General features: G+C 45.3%; 1 protein-coding gene across 2 annotated transcripts in view; it reads right to left on the bottom strand.

Annotated features, from left to right (window-relative positions):
• Positions 1-202: 202 nt before the first annotated feature.
• The window catches only part of map3k13 (mitogen-activated protein kinase kinase kinase 13), a 31,707-nt gene continuing 17,051 nt past the window's right edge, over positions 203-14,858 (bottom strand). For both annotated transcript variants that reach the window (XM_069698601.1, XM_069698602.1), the window contains 13 exons: positions 10,705-11,402; positions 9,572-9,755; positions 9,283-9,474; positions 8,375-8,533; positions 8,094-8,252; positions 7,753-7,861; positions 7,428-7,537; positions 7,209-7,325; positions 6,521-6,664; positions 5,565-6,345; positions 5,386-5,456; positions 4,895-5,186; positions 203-3,648 (listed from right to left, as the gene is read on the bottom strand). In XM_069698601.1, the coding sequence (XP_069554702.1) occupies positions 3,550-3,648; positions 4,895-5,186; positions 5,386-5,456; positions 5,565-6,345; positions 6,521-6,664; positions 7,209-7,325; positions 7,428-7,537; positions 7,753-7,861; positions 8,094-8,252; positions 8,375-8,533; positions 9,283-9,474; positions 9,572-9,755; positions 10,705-11,335 (3,048 nt within the window). In that variant the 5' untranslated portion in view covers positions 11,336-11,402 and the 3' untranslated portion in view covers positions 203-3,549. The remainder of the gene's footprint in view (positions 3,649-4,894; positions 5,187-5,385; positions 5,457-5,564; positions 6,346-6,520; positions 6,665-7,208; positions 7,326-7,427; positions 7,538-7,752; positions 7,862-8,093; positions 8,253-8,374; positions 8,534-9,282; positions 9,475-9,571; positions 9,756-10,704; positions 11,403-14,858) is intronic.

The following is a 14,858-nucleotide window of genomic DNA, read 5'->3' as shown; positions in this document are numbered from 1 at the left end:
TATTGTATGCAGTATAATGGTATATACACACACATGGAAAAACACATAAAAGTAGTGTTTTATCTTACTGGCAAACAAAACTGCACCAAAAACATAACCTTCTGGGTGGAGGGAATACACTACAATAAACTACTAATAAAGTAATCTATTGATCTCTAAGTGTTGGGAAACATTTAATAAACCACAAATACTTGCACTTACATTTGCTTTACAGTCCAATTTATTCAACTTTAAGTGCAGAGTTAATAAAACTAGCAATAATCACTCAGCAGTCACAGAAGAGGCAGAGCACTGTGTTTTGGGTACAGCACATCAGCATTTATTCCATGCAGTTGTTTGCTCTGATTTTATTCTCCCGTTGCACTGTACACTGGATAATACAGGAAACTGACAGGATTGGTTGATCCTAATGCCATTCGACAGGAAAGGGAACTGGAAATGAGAGCAACAAAGAAAACAAGATGGTTTGATACACGGGATGAGGCAACATGATGTCCACAGTTAGAGAGACAATTTCACAGAAATTCAGATGTAAGTATTGAGATTAAAAATGAGAGGGAGATGATCACCGCAGCAGTAGAGAAGTCGGCATCACACGTGCCTTCAGGCTAACCTTCTCATTCACACCTGCTGTGACAGTCCACGGACGGACTCTTGGTTGGAGGTGATTCCTAACAGACTATGATGAGATTTAAAACAAACAAACAAAAAAACAAGAAGCTTTAGGAACACTTGATGTTGCTAATTACTGACGTAAAGGCTGCTAATTCAATCCTTCATCCAAAGTGATCATCTGAATGATGAATGGTCCCCTGCAGGGTCAAATGATATGACAAGGCTTTTTGTTCGACCACACAAATACTGTCTTCTTCCCAAAACCAATTCATTGTGCTTCCTTTAAATAATACTTTTCAGGAGAAATCAAAGGTCATGACATGTCTGAAGCTGCCTGAAATTATAAAGAACACTACATCTTCCCAGTCACTCAAAATAAATTAATTCAATAATCATGTAGGCCAGCTACAAAAGAAAAAAAAAAAAAAAAAAGAAGATCAAAATTAAATTAAAACTTCACAACAATCATACTTCACAGGATATATGCCAGAAAGACAACGTTATTAACAGATTGATCGGATTACCCAGTCATTACAATACACCAGGTTATTTCACACCAAAGTAAACAAGAGAAGAAGGTAGAAGAAAAAGCAGCCGCTGGTTTCCGGACCAGGTGGAAGCCTCTCCGAAACCCTCAAAGATAAAAGGGAATTCATCAATCGGTCCAAGTTTAGCTCCACCTTGTGCTACTCAGGTTTTTATGACTAACACCCTCCTGTAGTGATCAATACTGATGCAGCACAGAATTTTCCTGCTCAGTTTTTCAACCAGTCAGGAGGTCATCTGTGACAGAAGCCCGAGGCTTTGCCAGAGCTGTGCCATAGGTTTGAGAGAGAGAGAGAGAGAGAGAGAGAGAGAGAGAGAGAGAGAGAGAGAGAGAGAGAGAGAACAAAAACGGGTCACGTTACACTTACAGGATGTTTTATATACAAGAGTAACACTGAGATGAGGTTGCTGAAAACCACGAGCAGCCGAGCGCTCCGTGGCCTTGTCTCTGGCTTATCTTCCTTACGTAGAATCTCAGCCGTCTGCACGTGGGCTGACATCTAGACATCATTATCATTAAGTTCAACCCTGGCTGACTGTTTTTCAACTGCAAGATGGATGACAAAAAAAACAGAGCTCTCACAGGTGCAGTATCCCTTTTCAAAGACAACCAGAGGAAAAAAAAAAAAGTCATATTGCTTGGGTTTGAAGATACAAACGGTCATGGGGAACATCAGCCTCCTTGAGGAGGATATTTACACAACAAAATCCAAGTCTGCGTAGCTGTCGCCATCTAGTGGCTTTTGATATATTGCTCTTGCTCTTATTCAGAAACACAAAACCTGAGCATCAAACCCGGGAAAGTTTGCAACAATGGGACGATTTAAAAGAACAGACCGTAAAATAAACTGTTTGCCACTCACTGCTCTCCTCTAGCCACCAGGCAGTGTGTTTGTGTCTAGCCAGCTAGACATCCCGGATCCTGAGCAAGCAACTCCTTCCTCACCTGAGGTCCAACTTATATTATTGCTGTTCTAATTACTACAGCTCAGAAAATACATATCAGACGGTATAAACTACCCTGCGAGAAAATGGTACATGGGACACGCTGCACAGATGGATTTAAAAAAAAAAAAAATGGGATACTGCACCTGGATTACAACTAAAATGCTCTACATGACATTAATGTTCGTTACAGCAATAAAGGGTTGAACATCAAAGCTATCTGTAAGACCTTTTTAAATATTCCTGCATGGTCCATATCATATGTGACACTTCAAGAACATTCCTTCATACAACAATTGGTCCAGTCCAGTTTCACAGTCCTCAAACGATCCTGAGATGAGACTTGAAACTGTAATGTGTAATGGAGAGGAACGGGGGCGCGCACACACACACACACACACACACACACACACACACACACACACACACACACACACACACACACACACACACACACACACACACACACACACACACACACAGAGATAACCCCCCAATCGTTGTGACATCTGATTGCTAATGACGTTGGCGTGTCTTGTGAGCAGAGAGGAAGAGTGTCTTTATTTTCTCTCAGCTGTCGGCTGAGTCTTCGTCTCTGCTGCTCTGCTCTGCTCGTCCACTTCATGCAGTCTTTGGGCAGCTGTTGCACTTAGCGAGCTGTGCCGGCATGCTTTTTATAGCTACGCGGGGGATCCTGATGACGAGACGCGTCGCGGTGGTTGGATGGAGGGAGAAAGTCCAGTTGCGAGGCAGGTTGTTCATGCTGGTGTTCACACTTGTTTCCATGAGCTCCTTTGTTTCCCCCACGTGAGCCGCCGTGGGGGGCAGGAATGAAGTGGGGGAGGCGGCGGGGGTACTGAGGCTCTGCACCGTAAACTCATGAGAAAGCAGGTTGGTCAAACTGCAGAGAGAGACGTTGCTTGTCGGTCGGGGATTTCCAGATAAAGATGCTCCTCGTCTGGGTTGAGACCAACTATCGCAGATATGCAGCTCTTCAGCTCGAGCTGTCGTCCTCAGACACATCATCTTCATCATCGTCTGCATCTTCATCCAATCCTCGTCTCTCCCCGACACTCAGTGAGCCCATGCTTAGTTGCAAAATGTTTTGTTTTTTTCCTCTGGTCAGATCAGGGAACTTTCAGAGCTCCTGAATTTTCTTTCAAAACTCGGACAAAAATAAATTATGAATGTTAAACTATCTACTGTACATTATCATTCAAACGGGAATCCCTGCCATGGGTTGCCTGGATGCTGTGCTGGATGAAGGGGGAGAATGGGCTTTTATGAAAGGAAGGCTCTGGGAGCACGGGATAGATTACATGGGACTTTTGCTATAGGGAGCTTTGTTTACAATGTTGTCCTCTTATTGCTGTGTTTTCTGCAGAGCAGAGCGGGGACATTATGGCCTCCAGGCAAAAACAGAGCCAAACCCTGGGGCCGGCTTCACCACGAGGAAGGAGCCCCTTTGTTGTTTCTAATGGTGGCATCGGAGCACTCTGCTTCTGATGAATCGCAGTCAGAGTCTCCGAACTGAAGTGGATTCTGAGAGAGACACAGAGAAAACAGACACAACTCACCGAGATGCACCTCCTCAGTCACAAAACACAATTCGACAATTGTGAACGGTGGGGTGATGAATATTTTAGTCTATTGCAATGATGTCGCTGTGGTAAATGAAACACACGTCATCATCATTATTATTTCATTATTATGGAAAAGAAAAAATGGCCGGTAAAGGGGTCGGCATATGCCTCTGCAGCACTAGTGAAAATACCATCTGCCACTTTTCGATGTTGAAGCTGTGGATTAATGGGTGTGAAGGAAATGGTCACAAACATACAGAAAGCAGAGCAGGTGAGAGAAGTTCGCCTGCAGGGCTGCTCTGGGTGCAGATCGGCCCAAAAGTATAGTTCTGTGAATCTGCACTCGGCTAATATTCCTCAAACACCCGAACGCGTGAGACGCAAACTGAAACTGAATTTCATGAACTGAATTTCCTTTGGCAGAACTGAACGTGAAAGAAAACCGAGAGCTGAACGGTCTGAGGGGGAAATTAATTCAGTTTAATAATATTCCAGTCAGTTGCAAGTTCATTGAAATTTTGTTTCAAACTAATAAATTAAAATTAAATTTACATAATTTAAATTCAATGCAATTGAAGTTGAACAATTCAAAATGATTCAAATTCAGTTTCTGGTGACGTATTTCTGCCCACGGTGCGTTTCTCCTTTTAACTGTGGACATTTTGTTGTCAACCAATCCAACCACGAGCAAGATATATGAATGTGATGTTGATATTGATATATTATTTCTGTCTGTACAAACACTAAGAGTCTATAGGGGCAGTACTTAGGCGCAGCAGTGCTTTAAGCTGAATGCCCACATTTGCATGTTTATTGCAATGTTTACTACATTAACAATCATAGTTTCCTGTGTTAGCATACAAATGTTTGCAAATTAGCACCGAACACAAAGCACTGCTGAGGCTGATGGGAACGTCTGTGGTTAAAACGTGGTCTACTAGTGACACTAGATGAACATGAATGGGATTACTGATGATATCAAAAATCATCCTGAGGGGTGACATGAATATGTCGACTCATTATCATGGTAAACCATAAAATAAAAACTAACGGTGGCACTAGAGAAGACGTCAGTGGATCATCAGGGCTGGAATCAAAAATGTCTTTTCAGGATCTGAAATTTGACAAAAGCTGTTGAAATGCAGACTGAAGGGGCGGACAGACCGACGCACACGCACGCGCACACGCACACAGAGAGCACTGACCTCGTAGCTGTGTTCATCGGAGCACAGTTTTCCCAGGGAGATCTGTGTCTTCACCCTGCGGACGGCGCACTCCTTGTCGGAGAGGCCGTCCGACTGGGTGGAGATGTCGATGGGGATGTCCGGCGTGTGCGACAGCAGCTCGTCCAAGTGCTCCTCCTGGCTGGCGCTCATCCTCTCCAGAGGTCCGCTGTGCGAGTGGTCGCTGGTGTTTCCCTCCTCTCCGTCAGACACGGACAGGTTCTCGGAGCTGAAGGTGGAGTAGGACTGGAAGCTGCTCATACAGCGATGAGGTCTGAGAGGGAGAAGAGGAAGAAAATAAACATCTTGATGCTGATGTCACTCAGCAGTTACCTTTGAAGGTGGTTCATTCTTGGTTCACTGGATTTGAGACGTATATTTTGGCTATGATGTGGAGAAGATTATTTTCTATTTTTGCGCAACATGATGTAATTAAACAGTAAAAGGTCCAGTTTGAAAATTGCATGTTTTACCTCGGTCTCCTTGGAAACTCCACCTCACTATCCACCTCTCCCTCTTCCTCTTCAGATGACTCATCACCACCCTGCAAGTAAAGCAGTTACAGCTGTTCATCCATAATCAAGTGATACAGTTTCCTTAACACAAACACACATCACGCCTCCACTGATGTGAGGCCACCAGCTGTGCTCACCTTCCTGAGGGGTCGGAGCGTGCGGGGCAGAGCGGAGGGCAGAGTGTGTGCGTGTTGGGATGCATCCTGTTCCTGTGACTCGGCCTTCTTGGTGGCCTCTCCATCCACGGCTGTGTCTTTGTTGGGCGCCCCTGAAGAAGACTGGGTGCTCTCCTGGGTGCTGAGCAGCGAGTAGTGCGGCAGTTCTGGGTGGCTTGATGCAGGGGGGGTCTCCTGACAGTGTAGGCAGCCGGGGAAGGGGTGAGCCTGGCAGCAGGGACATAAAGAGGCCGCCCCGGTGCCTGATACGGGGTTGGGGTTGGAGCTGATGGATGAAGTCCGCTGTCGCGTGTCTGCATCCATAGCGGTGGAAATGAGGTCAGGGCTGGAGCCGGAAACGCGGCGCTGCAGGTGGTCAGTCTGAGGGCTCCGGAGGGGGGCGGCGGGGCCAAAGTAGCGCAGGTTGTTGGCACAGTTGACAACGGCCTCCTCACGGCCTTTCAAGGGGAGGAAGGGCCCCTCGGTGGGTGGTGGTTGGTGGTGGTGGTGGTGGAGGTGGTGGAGGAGGTGGTGGAACGGTTGCTCCTGGAGAGAATGGGCATCTTCTGGAGCGCCAGCAACGGGCTTCAGCACGGCAGGGAACTCACTGTGGCTTCCTTTGCTGTTGGCGCGGCGGTGACGAGGCTTGCTTCGGTAGCGGGCTTTGCCAGGAGGCGTGGAGACCTTCGGGCTGGCAGACAGTGGTGAGGGGGAGGGGAGAGAGTCGACGCCGGGGATGCCATCAGAACGAAGCAGGTCCGGCCTGGAGGAAATAAATTAAGGAACATTAATACAACATATTTCATTCTTTTCTCCTCAGATCTCTTCAGATGACACTTGTCACTTATAAATCCCATCCAGACTAATCAACAAATGCTAATCGGTATGGAACAGTGAAACAGGGATTATCTTTATTATCAGTTGGCTTTAGTTCTGACCTTTTGGCGGGGGGCATCCCCGGTTTATGGGAGACGCTTCCTTTCTTCTTGATGAGCTTCTCCACAGCGTTGGACCTGACGATGGGCCGGACCAGATGGCGCTTGTAGGTCCCGGGATATTTCTTCTCCACTGCCTGCTCTCGCCTGCAATAATTACAGAAAGAGTTTTGAGTTGGAGAATTCACATTCCCTTCTACAGAGAGTTGGACTTTCATTATTCCAGCCTGTAAAAGACAGAAATCAATTAAGGGATCCAAAGCTTTGAATACAGATGTCACTGAAACCAAAGCAAATTATAGTACTTTTAATTCTACGTTCACACTATTCTTCTTTTTCTTTTTTGGGAAACACAAAATATTCAGAGGAGGAAGGAAATCCTCACAACTGGAAAAAAAATGGATCAAGGAATTGGCAACTAATCAAGAAACTCAGAGACTTTCTGTAATGTTAGACGTACTAACAAGATGTAAAAACAAGCAAAGGTTGAAATGAGAAGAAAAAAAAAAAAAAAAAACGGATCGTCTTCGTTTCTCTAACTAGCTGAACATACTTTCTATTGCTTTGCAAGGGGTCACAATAATGGTAAATATCTGTTACTGGAAATGCCTTTGAAAAGAAGGAACTACTGGTAAAGAGACAGAAAGGAACAGCACAGCGAATCGCAGAGATAAAATATGTATTTACATACTTCATTAGTTCCTTCTCCCGGACCTCCAGCTGCAGCATGATGGCACTGAGCTCCATGTACAGGTTGTTGGCTCGCTCCAGTTTCCTTTCATAGTGCTCCCGGATGTCCAACGCATGCCTGGGAGAAGAGAGTAAATACAGCCAAATGTTTGCTTCCAACAACTTCACCTCATCTCCTATTAACAAGAAACATGTTTTCTATCTCTTTCTGCAAACACACCTGAGTTCATCCCTCCTGCGTCGGATCAGCTCCTCGTCCAGCCTGTGGATGCAGGTGCCTTCACTTTTGATCTTCTCGAAATGCTTCTTCACTTCCTCCCTCCATTCTGACTGTAATATGGATGAACACAGTCAAAATGCTGACTGCACACTGCCTTCAATGCTACGGCTGAGAAAACAGTTTTAACTTAAGCAAATAGATATAAATATCTACTGTAAGGGTTTTGCAGAGTATGCAGATTAAATCTATCTGGAGAAAAGAAGAATATAGAATCCTGTCATGTATGCGAAGAGGATTGTTTGTGTTTGTCAGTACTGGTCCAGACCTGAGACTTGAAGTAGGTCTCCTGAGGAGCTCCGAGAACATCAGCAGAGGCGATGTCGAGGTGAAGGAGAATCTGACGAAACGAAGGTCTGTTCCTGGGCTTGCCTTGCCTGGAAATAATGAAAATCAGGGCGGGTAGATGTAATGAGAAAGTATTTATGTAAAAGTACTAAAACAGCACTCAACCTGTTGAACAATCAATTTAACAGACATCGCAGGTTCAGAAATGGAAGATAATATTCATAGTTATGTTTTGGCCGGGTGAGGCGAGGGACGTTCAGTTGATTGCAATCTGCAACCTCAGAGCTCGATGCCACTAAATCCTTCACACTTCCTGCTCACCATGTTTGCTTCATGAGGATTTTAAACCCATCCGGGCAGGTGGAGGGGACAGGAAGGTGAAGACTGTTGCTGCCAACACCCCAAATGATGGCAGAGGAGTCCACATCCTTGTAGGGAATCTCTCCGGTCAGCAGTTCCCATAAAACAACTCCAAATGACCTTCAACGCACATGTGGAGAGAGACAGGTTCTCCTTCAACAACATCACTAGATGACTCTATAGCATATAAAACACTGGACTGTTGACTTCACTACATGTCTCTATGTCGTGTTTCTACTCACCAGATGTCTACTTTTTCAGACACAGGCTCATTTCTGATCACCTCTGGGGCCATCCACGCCACCGTACCCGCAAATGACATCTTTGTACTTTTGTCACTGAGCTCTTTGGATGTTCCAAAGTCAGAGATTTTCACAGTGTCGTTGTGGGTGACCAAAACACTAAAAGACAACGCAAACAGAAAACACACATACTTGTTAGCAAGGGGAGACTGTTTGATTAAGAGGACTTAAAAAAAAAAAAAAAAAAAAAGGCAAACAAAGCTATATTAAAACTGGTGATGACGTTTCGATGATAATCCACTCGTCTTAAAGAGGTTTTTCATAGCACTTCGAATCAATCTTAAAGCCTAAAAGACTCCACAGAAGCACATTTCTGCATCTGAATCCCCCCCATTAGCCAAATGAGACTGACCTTTCCAGCACATTCAGCCTGCTATCATTCTGCTGACTAATATAGTGTTTGCCAGCGCTGCAGCATGATGATATTGATTAGAGAAGCAGGGCTGGAGGGCGCAGAGGACGAGACAGGAGGAGCAGGATGAGGCAGACAGAACAATCTGTCTCACTATTACATTAAGACCACCAGCTTATATGAATTCTGAGAATAACGTTTGAGTTCATGTCAAGACTCTCCGCAGCTGAAAGGAGGAATTGTTGCTGCTGCTGTGATCTTAGAAATCTTAAAGAAAGCTGCTGAGCTGTTTCTCTGAGCTTTCCAGATCAGATTTAAGAGCGTGACCACAGCAGCCACGTGCTGCTACACAACAATGATACACCAGGAAAGAGTCCTTTCCCATAGATCAGGAGGAAATAACAACTTTGCTGTTCTTTATTTTTCTCCGCACGATTGTACATGATGCTCAGAGTGAAACACGGGTTGAACTTGTCTGACAATACCAGCAACTCACTTAGGAGACTTGAGATCTCTGTGAATGATCTTGTGCAGGTGTAGGTAGTTCATGCCGCTGGCGATGCCTGAAGCCCAGTCCACCAGCAGCCTCGGGGTCACTTTCCTCCCGGCCCTCAGCACCTCATACAGCTGGCCCTGGGCACAATACTCCATGATGATGCAGTAACAAGGCGCCTGAGTGCACACACCCCTAGGATAGACAACAACACAGGAAACACAGCAATGAACCATCAGACAAACCGAACGGGGCCTCCTTCAGGTGGCACACAGAGTGCTTGTTGACTTACTTGAAGCTGATGATGTTGGGATGCTTCAGCTTTCGCAGGGGTTTAATGTCCGTCTCCTTCTGCTCTCGCACCTTCTTGATGGCCACCTCCTCGGACCGGAACTTGCCCAAGAAAACGGCTCCCTGTGCGCCGCTGCCCAGCCACTGCAGCTCGGAGATCTCCTCAAACGGAACCTCCCACATGTCTGCAATCAGGTGAATCACACTTTGTCAATATGACGACTACATCTTGGTACTCGGTGTTGTTTTTTTAGCATTGTTTTGGTCTGTCTACACTTTGTGCTGTCACATTTGCTCTTCAGGAGAAATAATGATATAGTTATCTTCATACCACTCTCATGTCTATGTGGTGAATATGAAGCTACAACTAGCAGCCGGTTAGTTAAGCTTAGCATAAAGGCTGGAAACTGAAAGAAACAGCGAGCCTGGCTCTCTAAAAACGAAGGTAGCAAAAACTAATTAACATATAACATCTTGTTTGTTTAAGCTGTACATAAACTGAAATGTTAATTTGTTCCTTTAAGAAGTAAAATTCTATCCTGAATGAAAAAACACAGTTAAAAGCCACAGTTTGTTGAAACTTTTTAAATAAATGTCTTGTAATAGCAACTCAGAGGTGCGGTAGATATCAGAGGTACACATACAGGATGTGATATAACCACAAAAACAAACCACAAAGTGAGCAACAGTTATTGTATTACTGAGTCAAAACAAACCTAAAGCCCAGTGCAAAGAGCTGTGAAAGTGTTAGATGTTCAAACAGTGAGTCATTCGTGGTTTTGGAAATAGCAGAGGAGAAGCACCTAAAACCTCCAGCCCACTGCACGGCTGACCAACCACATGACCCAGCCCAGATCTGTCTGACCTCAGCTCGTATCTTGTAGCCCGTGTGTCCAGCCTGCGGAGGCATCCCTGCAGCAAGGTGAGCCTACCTTTAACATGACCTCAATTCAAGCTGACAGCTCCGCAGCTTCACTCACAACAATATAGTGAGGCTAGCAATGGCTATTCAATTACGGCTTCAGAATACGTTTGGAAAAACAGGAGGGCGTCTTTAGTTTTGAAGAGATGTTTGACTTAAAGGCCTTAGTTTGCTAAACTGATGCCATGCAGACGGATGAAACCAGAGCTCACCTTGCTGCTGTAGTTTGTATTCTGTCGAGTACGTCTTCCCTATAATGTTCCAGACAGGTCGGAGACAGCCAAACAGCCCCTCTAAGAAGCCCCCCGACCCAGGCCCCGCTCTGTGGAAGTGCAGCTTGATGTCGTCAGGGTGATGCGGGTGGCTCGGTCTCCCCTCTTCGTTGTGGTCGGCGGGACAGTCCCCTTCTCCCCTCTGCTCGTCCATGCCGCTGCGACACCCGTGCTCACAGTACGCCGGCGACCCAGCCTCTTCCTGTTCGTGCTCCTGCAGCTGGAGCACGCTGTTGTCAAATTGTCCGCCTTCGCTCCGTGTCGAGTCCACGCTCAAGGCCGTGTTTGGCGGGCTGATACCGCCCAGCATGGAGTCCTCATCCTGGCCGGGCGTCTGCGGAGGAACGGGCAGGTGTGTCGGCGGGGCGAGGTCTGTGATGATCTGAGGAGGTAAGTTGGAGAGAGGGGCCTGAGGAGGCTGGGGTTGGGAGGTGGGCGAGTTGGATTTCTTCATTGCGTCCCCGACTACGGTGAGTTTAAGCTCCTCCTTCAGCTTGCCCACCAGCAGACTTGGGCAGGAAGTCCAGGAGAGCACCTCGGGGGAGCTACCCATGGTGTCGTGCACGTGCATGAGCCGCCCAGCGAGGATGAGTGGGACGTGTCCTAACACACTGGTCTGTCTGAATGCTGAAGATCACCTGCAAAACGGGGAGATACAGAGCAAGAAAGAAGAAGGGTTCATTAAAATATTAAATGAAAACTAAAATAAAAAGCAGAGCTAAAAAAAAAATTGCATTAACCTCTGATAAAACATGAACATGATGGCACCCTACTACTTCTACAAAGAGAAACGCAATCCTCTCACAAATCTGGGCTAGAGAGAGCTTACATTAATGATTATTATTTTTAGCTATTGAGTGCAAACACAGCAGGAAGGAGGATGTAACAAATAGGCTTTAAATCGGTGCATAAGAGACAGGAAAGCAGAATAAATACAAATAATGTAATTCTGGGAAACGTATGGGAAACAGTTGGACTAAAGCAATGAGTCTCTCACACACACACACACACACACACACACACACACACACACACACACACACACACACACACACACACACACACACACACACACACACACACACACACACACACACACACACACACACACACAGGACTGAGGCTTTTCTATGATCTCTGTGGAGCACTAACAGTATAGAAGGGATGAGAGGACTTGTTGTGTATTCGGACTGCTGAGAGCCAAACATCTGGCACACAGATGTTTAACCAGCAGCGGCGGCCGTGGCGGCCACTGGCCCGGCCAGCCGCACAACAAACACACCAGTTTTCTTCAGTCTCAGACGCACCGGGAGAGAATCTTTACCATCTTAATCCGTCTGTTAGCGTTACACAAGACACAAGGTCAAAGTTGGGACACAACTTTTCCTAATGAGACAAGTCTGAACATGCCAGGAGCAGGCAATCAAAGAACATGTAATTCTGTGCAGTGTTATATGTTGTGATACATTAAATGTCAGAATATGTTTTTTAGCAAATAGACAGGAGTGTTTGTGTTTGGATAATCCAGAAAGTTACAGAAAAATAAAATCAAGATATAATCACAAGAAAACAAAATCACATGAAAATTTGTCAAATACATTTAGAGATATTAAAAGCTTAAATTTACAGGTAAATTTATATAATTTTAAAGCCCAAAGTAGTTTTTATCACTGTCCACAAAAGCCGGCGCTGATTTTTCAAACAGGGCAAATAAACTCAGAGATAATAAACTTGTTTACCTGTAGTTTACTAGTAAACTAGGATGAATGTGGTTTGACAAAATAATCTCAACTCAAACTCCACCTACAAACTTTTTCTGAGTTATGACCACATCACAGTCGTCACTGATGAATGAAACGGGCTCAAGTGTGGAAGTGTGACCATGTGATGCCAAGAGATGCAACGTCACGTCCTCACAACAATTAAACACAGATAGCTTTAATTAAAAAAAAAAAAGTGAGTGGATCTTGAATGAAGATCATTTTTCAGTGCATACTGATCCATGGACATCAACATCCATGGTGACGGATGACTTAACTGTCAGTCATGCGCCAAAGAGTCTCAATGAATGACAGCAGTGGTAGTAAAAATCATCACCAATTTGCTGCATGTGAACAAAAAATAAGCAGAAGTGATGCGTTTTTGTCCAAATTAGTAAATAAATCTCCATAGAGTCGATCTCCATTTTTTTTTGTATCATATGGATGGATGTTTAATGTAAATAATACACTTTATATCAAATGTGGAGCTTGGAAAACGGCTGCCCTTTCCCCGTCAGCCTCCTTTATGCTTGATTACAACATCTCTCATCAATCAATTCTGCCGTCTTAAGTTGTCGTCTGTAAAAAAAAAAAAAAAAGACATAATGCTGAAGATAATTCCCAGAGTGTGCAGTGTGTGTGTGCCACGGTGTCTTTTTCAACACCACTGCTTCAAAAATGTTTGAATGCGACACACGGGGGCTTTAATTTGTTGCAGGTGTAGTTCTCAGACAAACAGATGGACATTTATCCTCAAGATGACCGTCATCATTTAAGAAGCAGTCAATCAATTGCTGTGTAAACCACACTTGAGTTTTTCCCTCACGAGGACACGGACACACACAAACTGTACAACATGTACAGTCACAAACAGGATATCAAAGTCCAGGAGGGCGGAGACGTGGAGGCAGAGCGGCGAGCTGGCTCTGTGTTACGTGGAAGTTTCCAGAAGGAGAGAGGACAGCTGTGGAGTCCAATCGAAACTCTGCGGAGAGCGCCGACATGAACGCAGCACTCTGGTCAAAGTACAATCAAGCCCTGATCCTTCGCATGCAGATAAGTCTGTTGCTGAAATGTGACACCCTGCCTGGATTCCAGGCACCATAAATGTGCTATAAATCCCACATTTGTTATTTGGCATTTTGAGGGTGGTTTTTTTGGGGGGGGGATACTTAACTGTGGGCCAAAGATGAGAAAAGAGAAGAGGAGCTGTGATGAAGGTTTCTTACAGGACTCAAAGCAGACACAGCTCGCGGTCTCAGTCCGCTGGTCCACGTGGATGATGCTCGCATGTTCGTGCGAATGCATGTACTGTATCTGTGTGTATCTACTGGAGGTAACCTGAGCGCTGTGAGAGTGTGCTGGCTGCCAGAGCTCATCTATAATGCAGGCCTGTCTCTAAGCATGCTGCTGAGAGTGCAGGGGAAGGAGAGAATGTTCTCTCAGGTATCCAATAAATCCGTCCCTTCCAAAGCAGAGACAAACGAGCTGTGTGAGCAGCGGCCGACGCTGTAATTCCACCTCACAGACGGTCCTCAGAGCTGGGCTTCTGACGTGGGCTGCGGTGGACGAAGTGGTCGACTGGATAGAAACACCCACATGAAGACCGGAGCCTGAAGCCCGTGCACACTGTAACCTCTGTAACCCAACTCAAACGGCACAATTATCTTGCCTGAATAAAGACCACAGGGCAAAGTTTCACAGACAATCTGATGTCTTTCAGCCCTTTTATAAATCTTTCCTAACAGTCCGAGTCTGTCTATGCGTCAATATCTGACACCAAGAAAAGGAAACAGACCTTTCCCCTTTTCTATTAATCTCTAATGGAAGATCTCTATGACCATAGAGTCCCATGAATAATGTCTGTGGCTGATCAAGAAGGGCCCACGGTTTCATTTACAGTCATTTATTTACAGGACTTTCCGAAAGTGATCGTGACTGGGTAAAGGACACACTGACCGTCACTCTGATGTTGCATAAAGTGGAGACCGACACAATGCACATATTTAGCAGAATGGATAAAATGGAGAACGAGCGAGCTGGAAGGGGAGAGAGAGAGAGAGAGAGAGAGAGAGAGAGAGAGAGAGAAATGATCAAGGGCTGATCCTTTAATCCCTCTACAGGGCTCTGGAGACAAGCTTGTACAAACACAGACCCTATTCAGTCCTCCCCCTCCATTTATCCTCCACATACTTCCTTTCATTTCTTGCCTCTCTAAAGGCGACCTAATGTCAACAGCCAATAACACAATGTACGATGGTGCGAGTATATTTTTGGGATATAGATATATAAATACAGGCGTGGAGCAGCATTAGCAGATCAAAATCTCATTGC

The sequence above is a fragment of the Brachyistius frenatus genome, unplaced genomic scaffold (genome assembly GCF_029030835.1).
Source record: "Brachyistius frenatus isolate BFR_SWC_R1_liver_20210118 unplaced genomic scaffold, ASM2903083v1 Contig_27, whole genome shotgun sequence".
Taxonomy (NCBI): Eukaryota; Metazoa; Chordata; class Actinopteri; family Embiotocidae; genus Brachyistius; species Brachyistius frenatus.
This window is presented reverse-complemented; position numbering and strand designations above follow the sequence as displayed.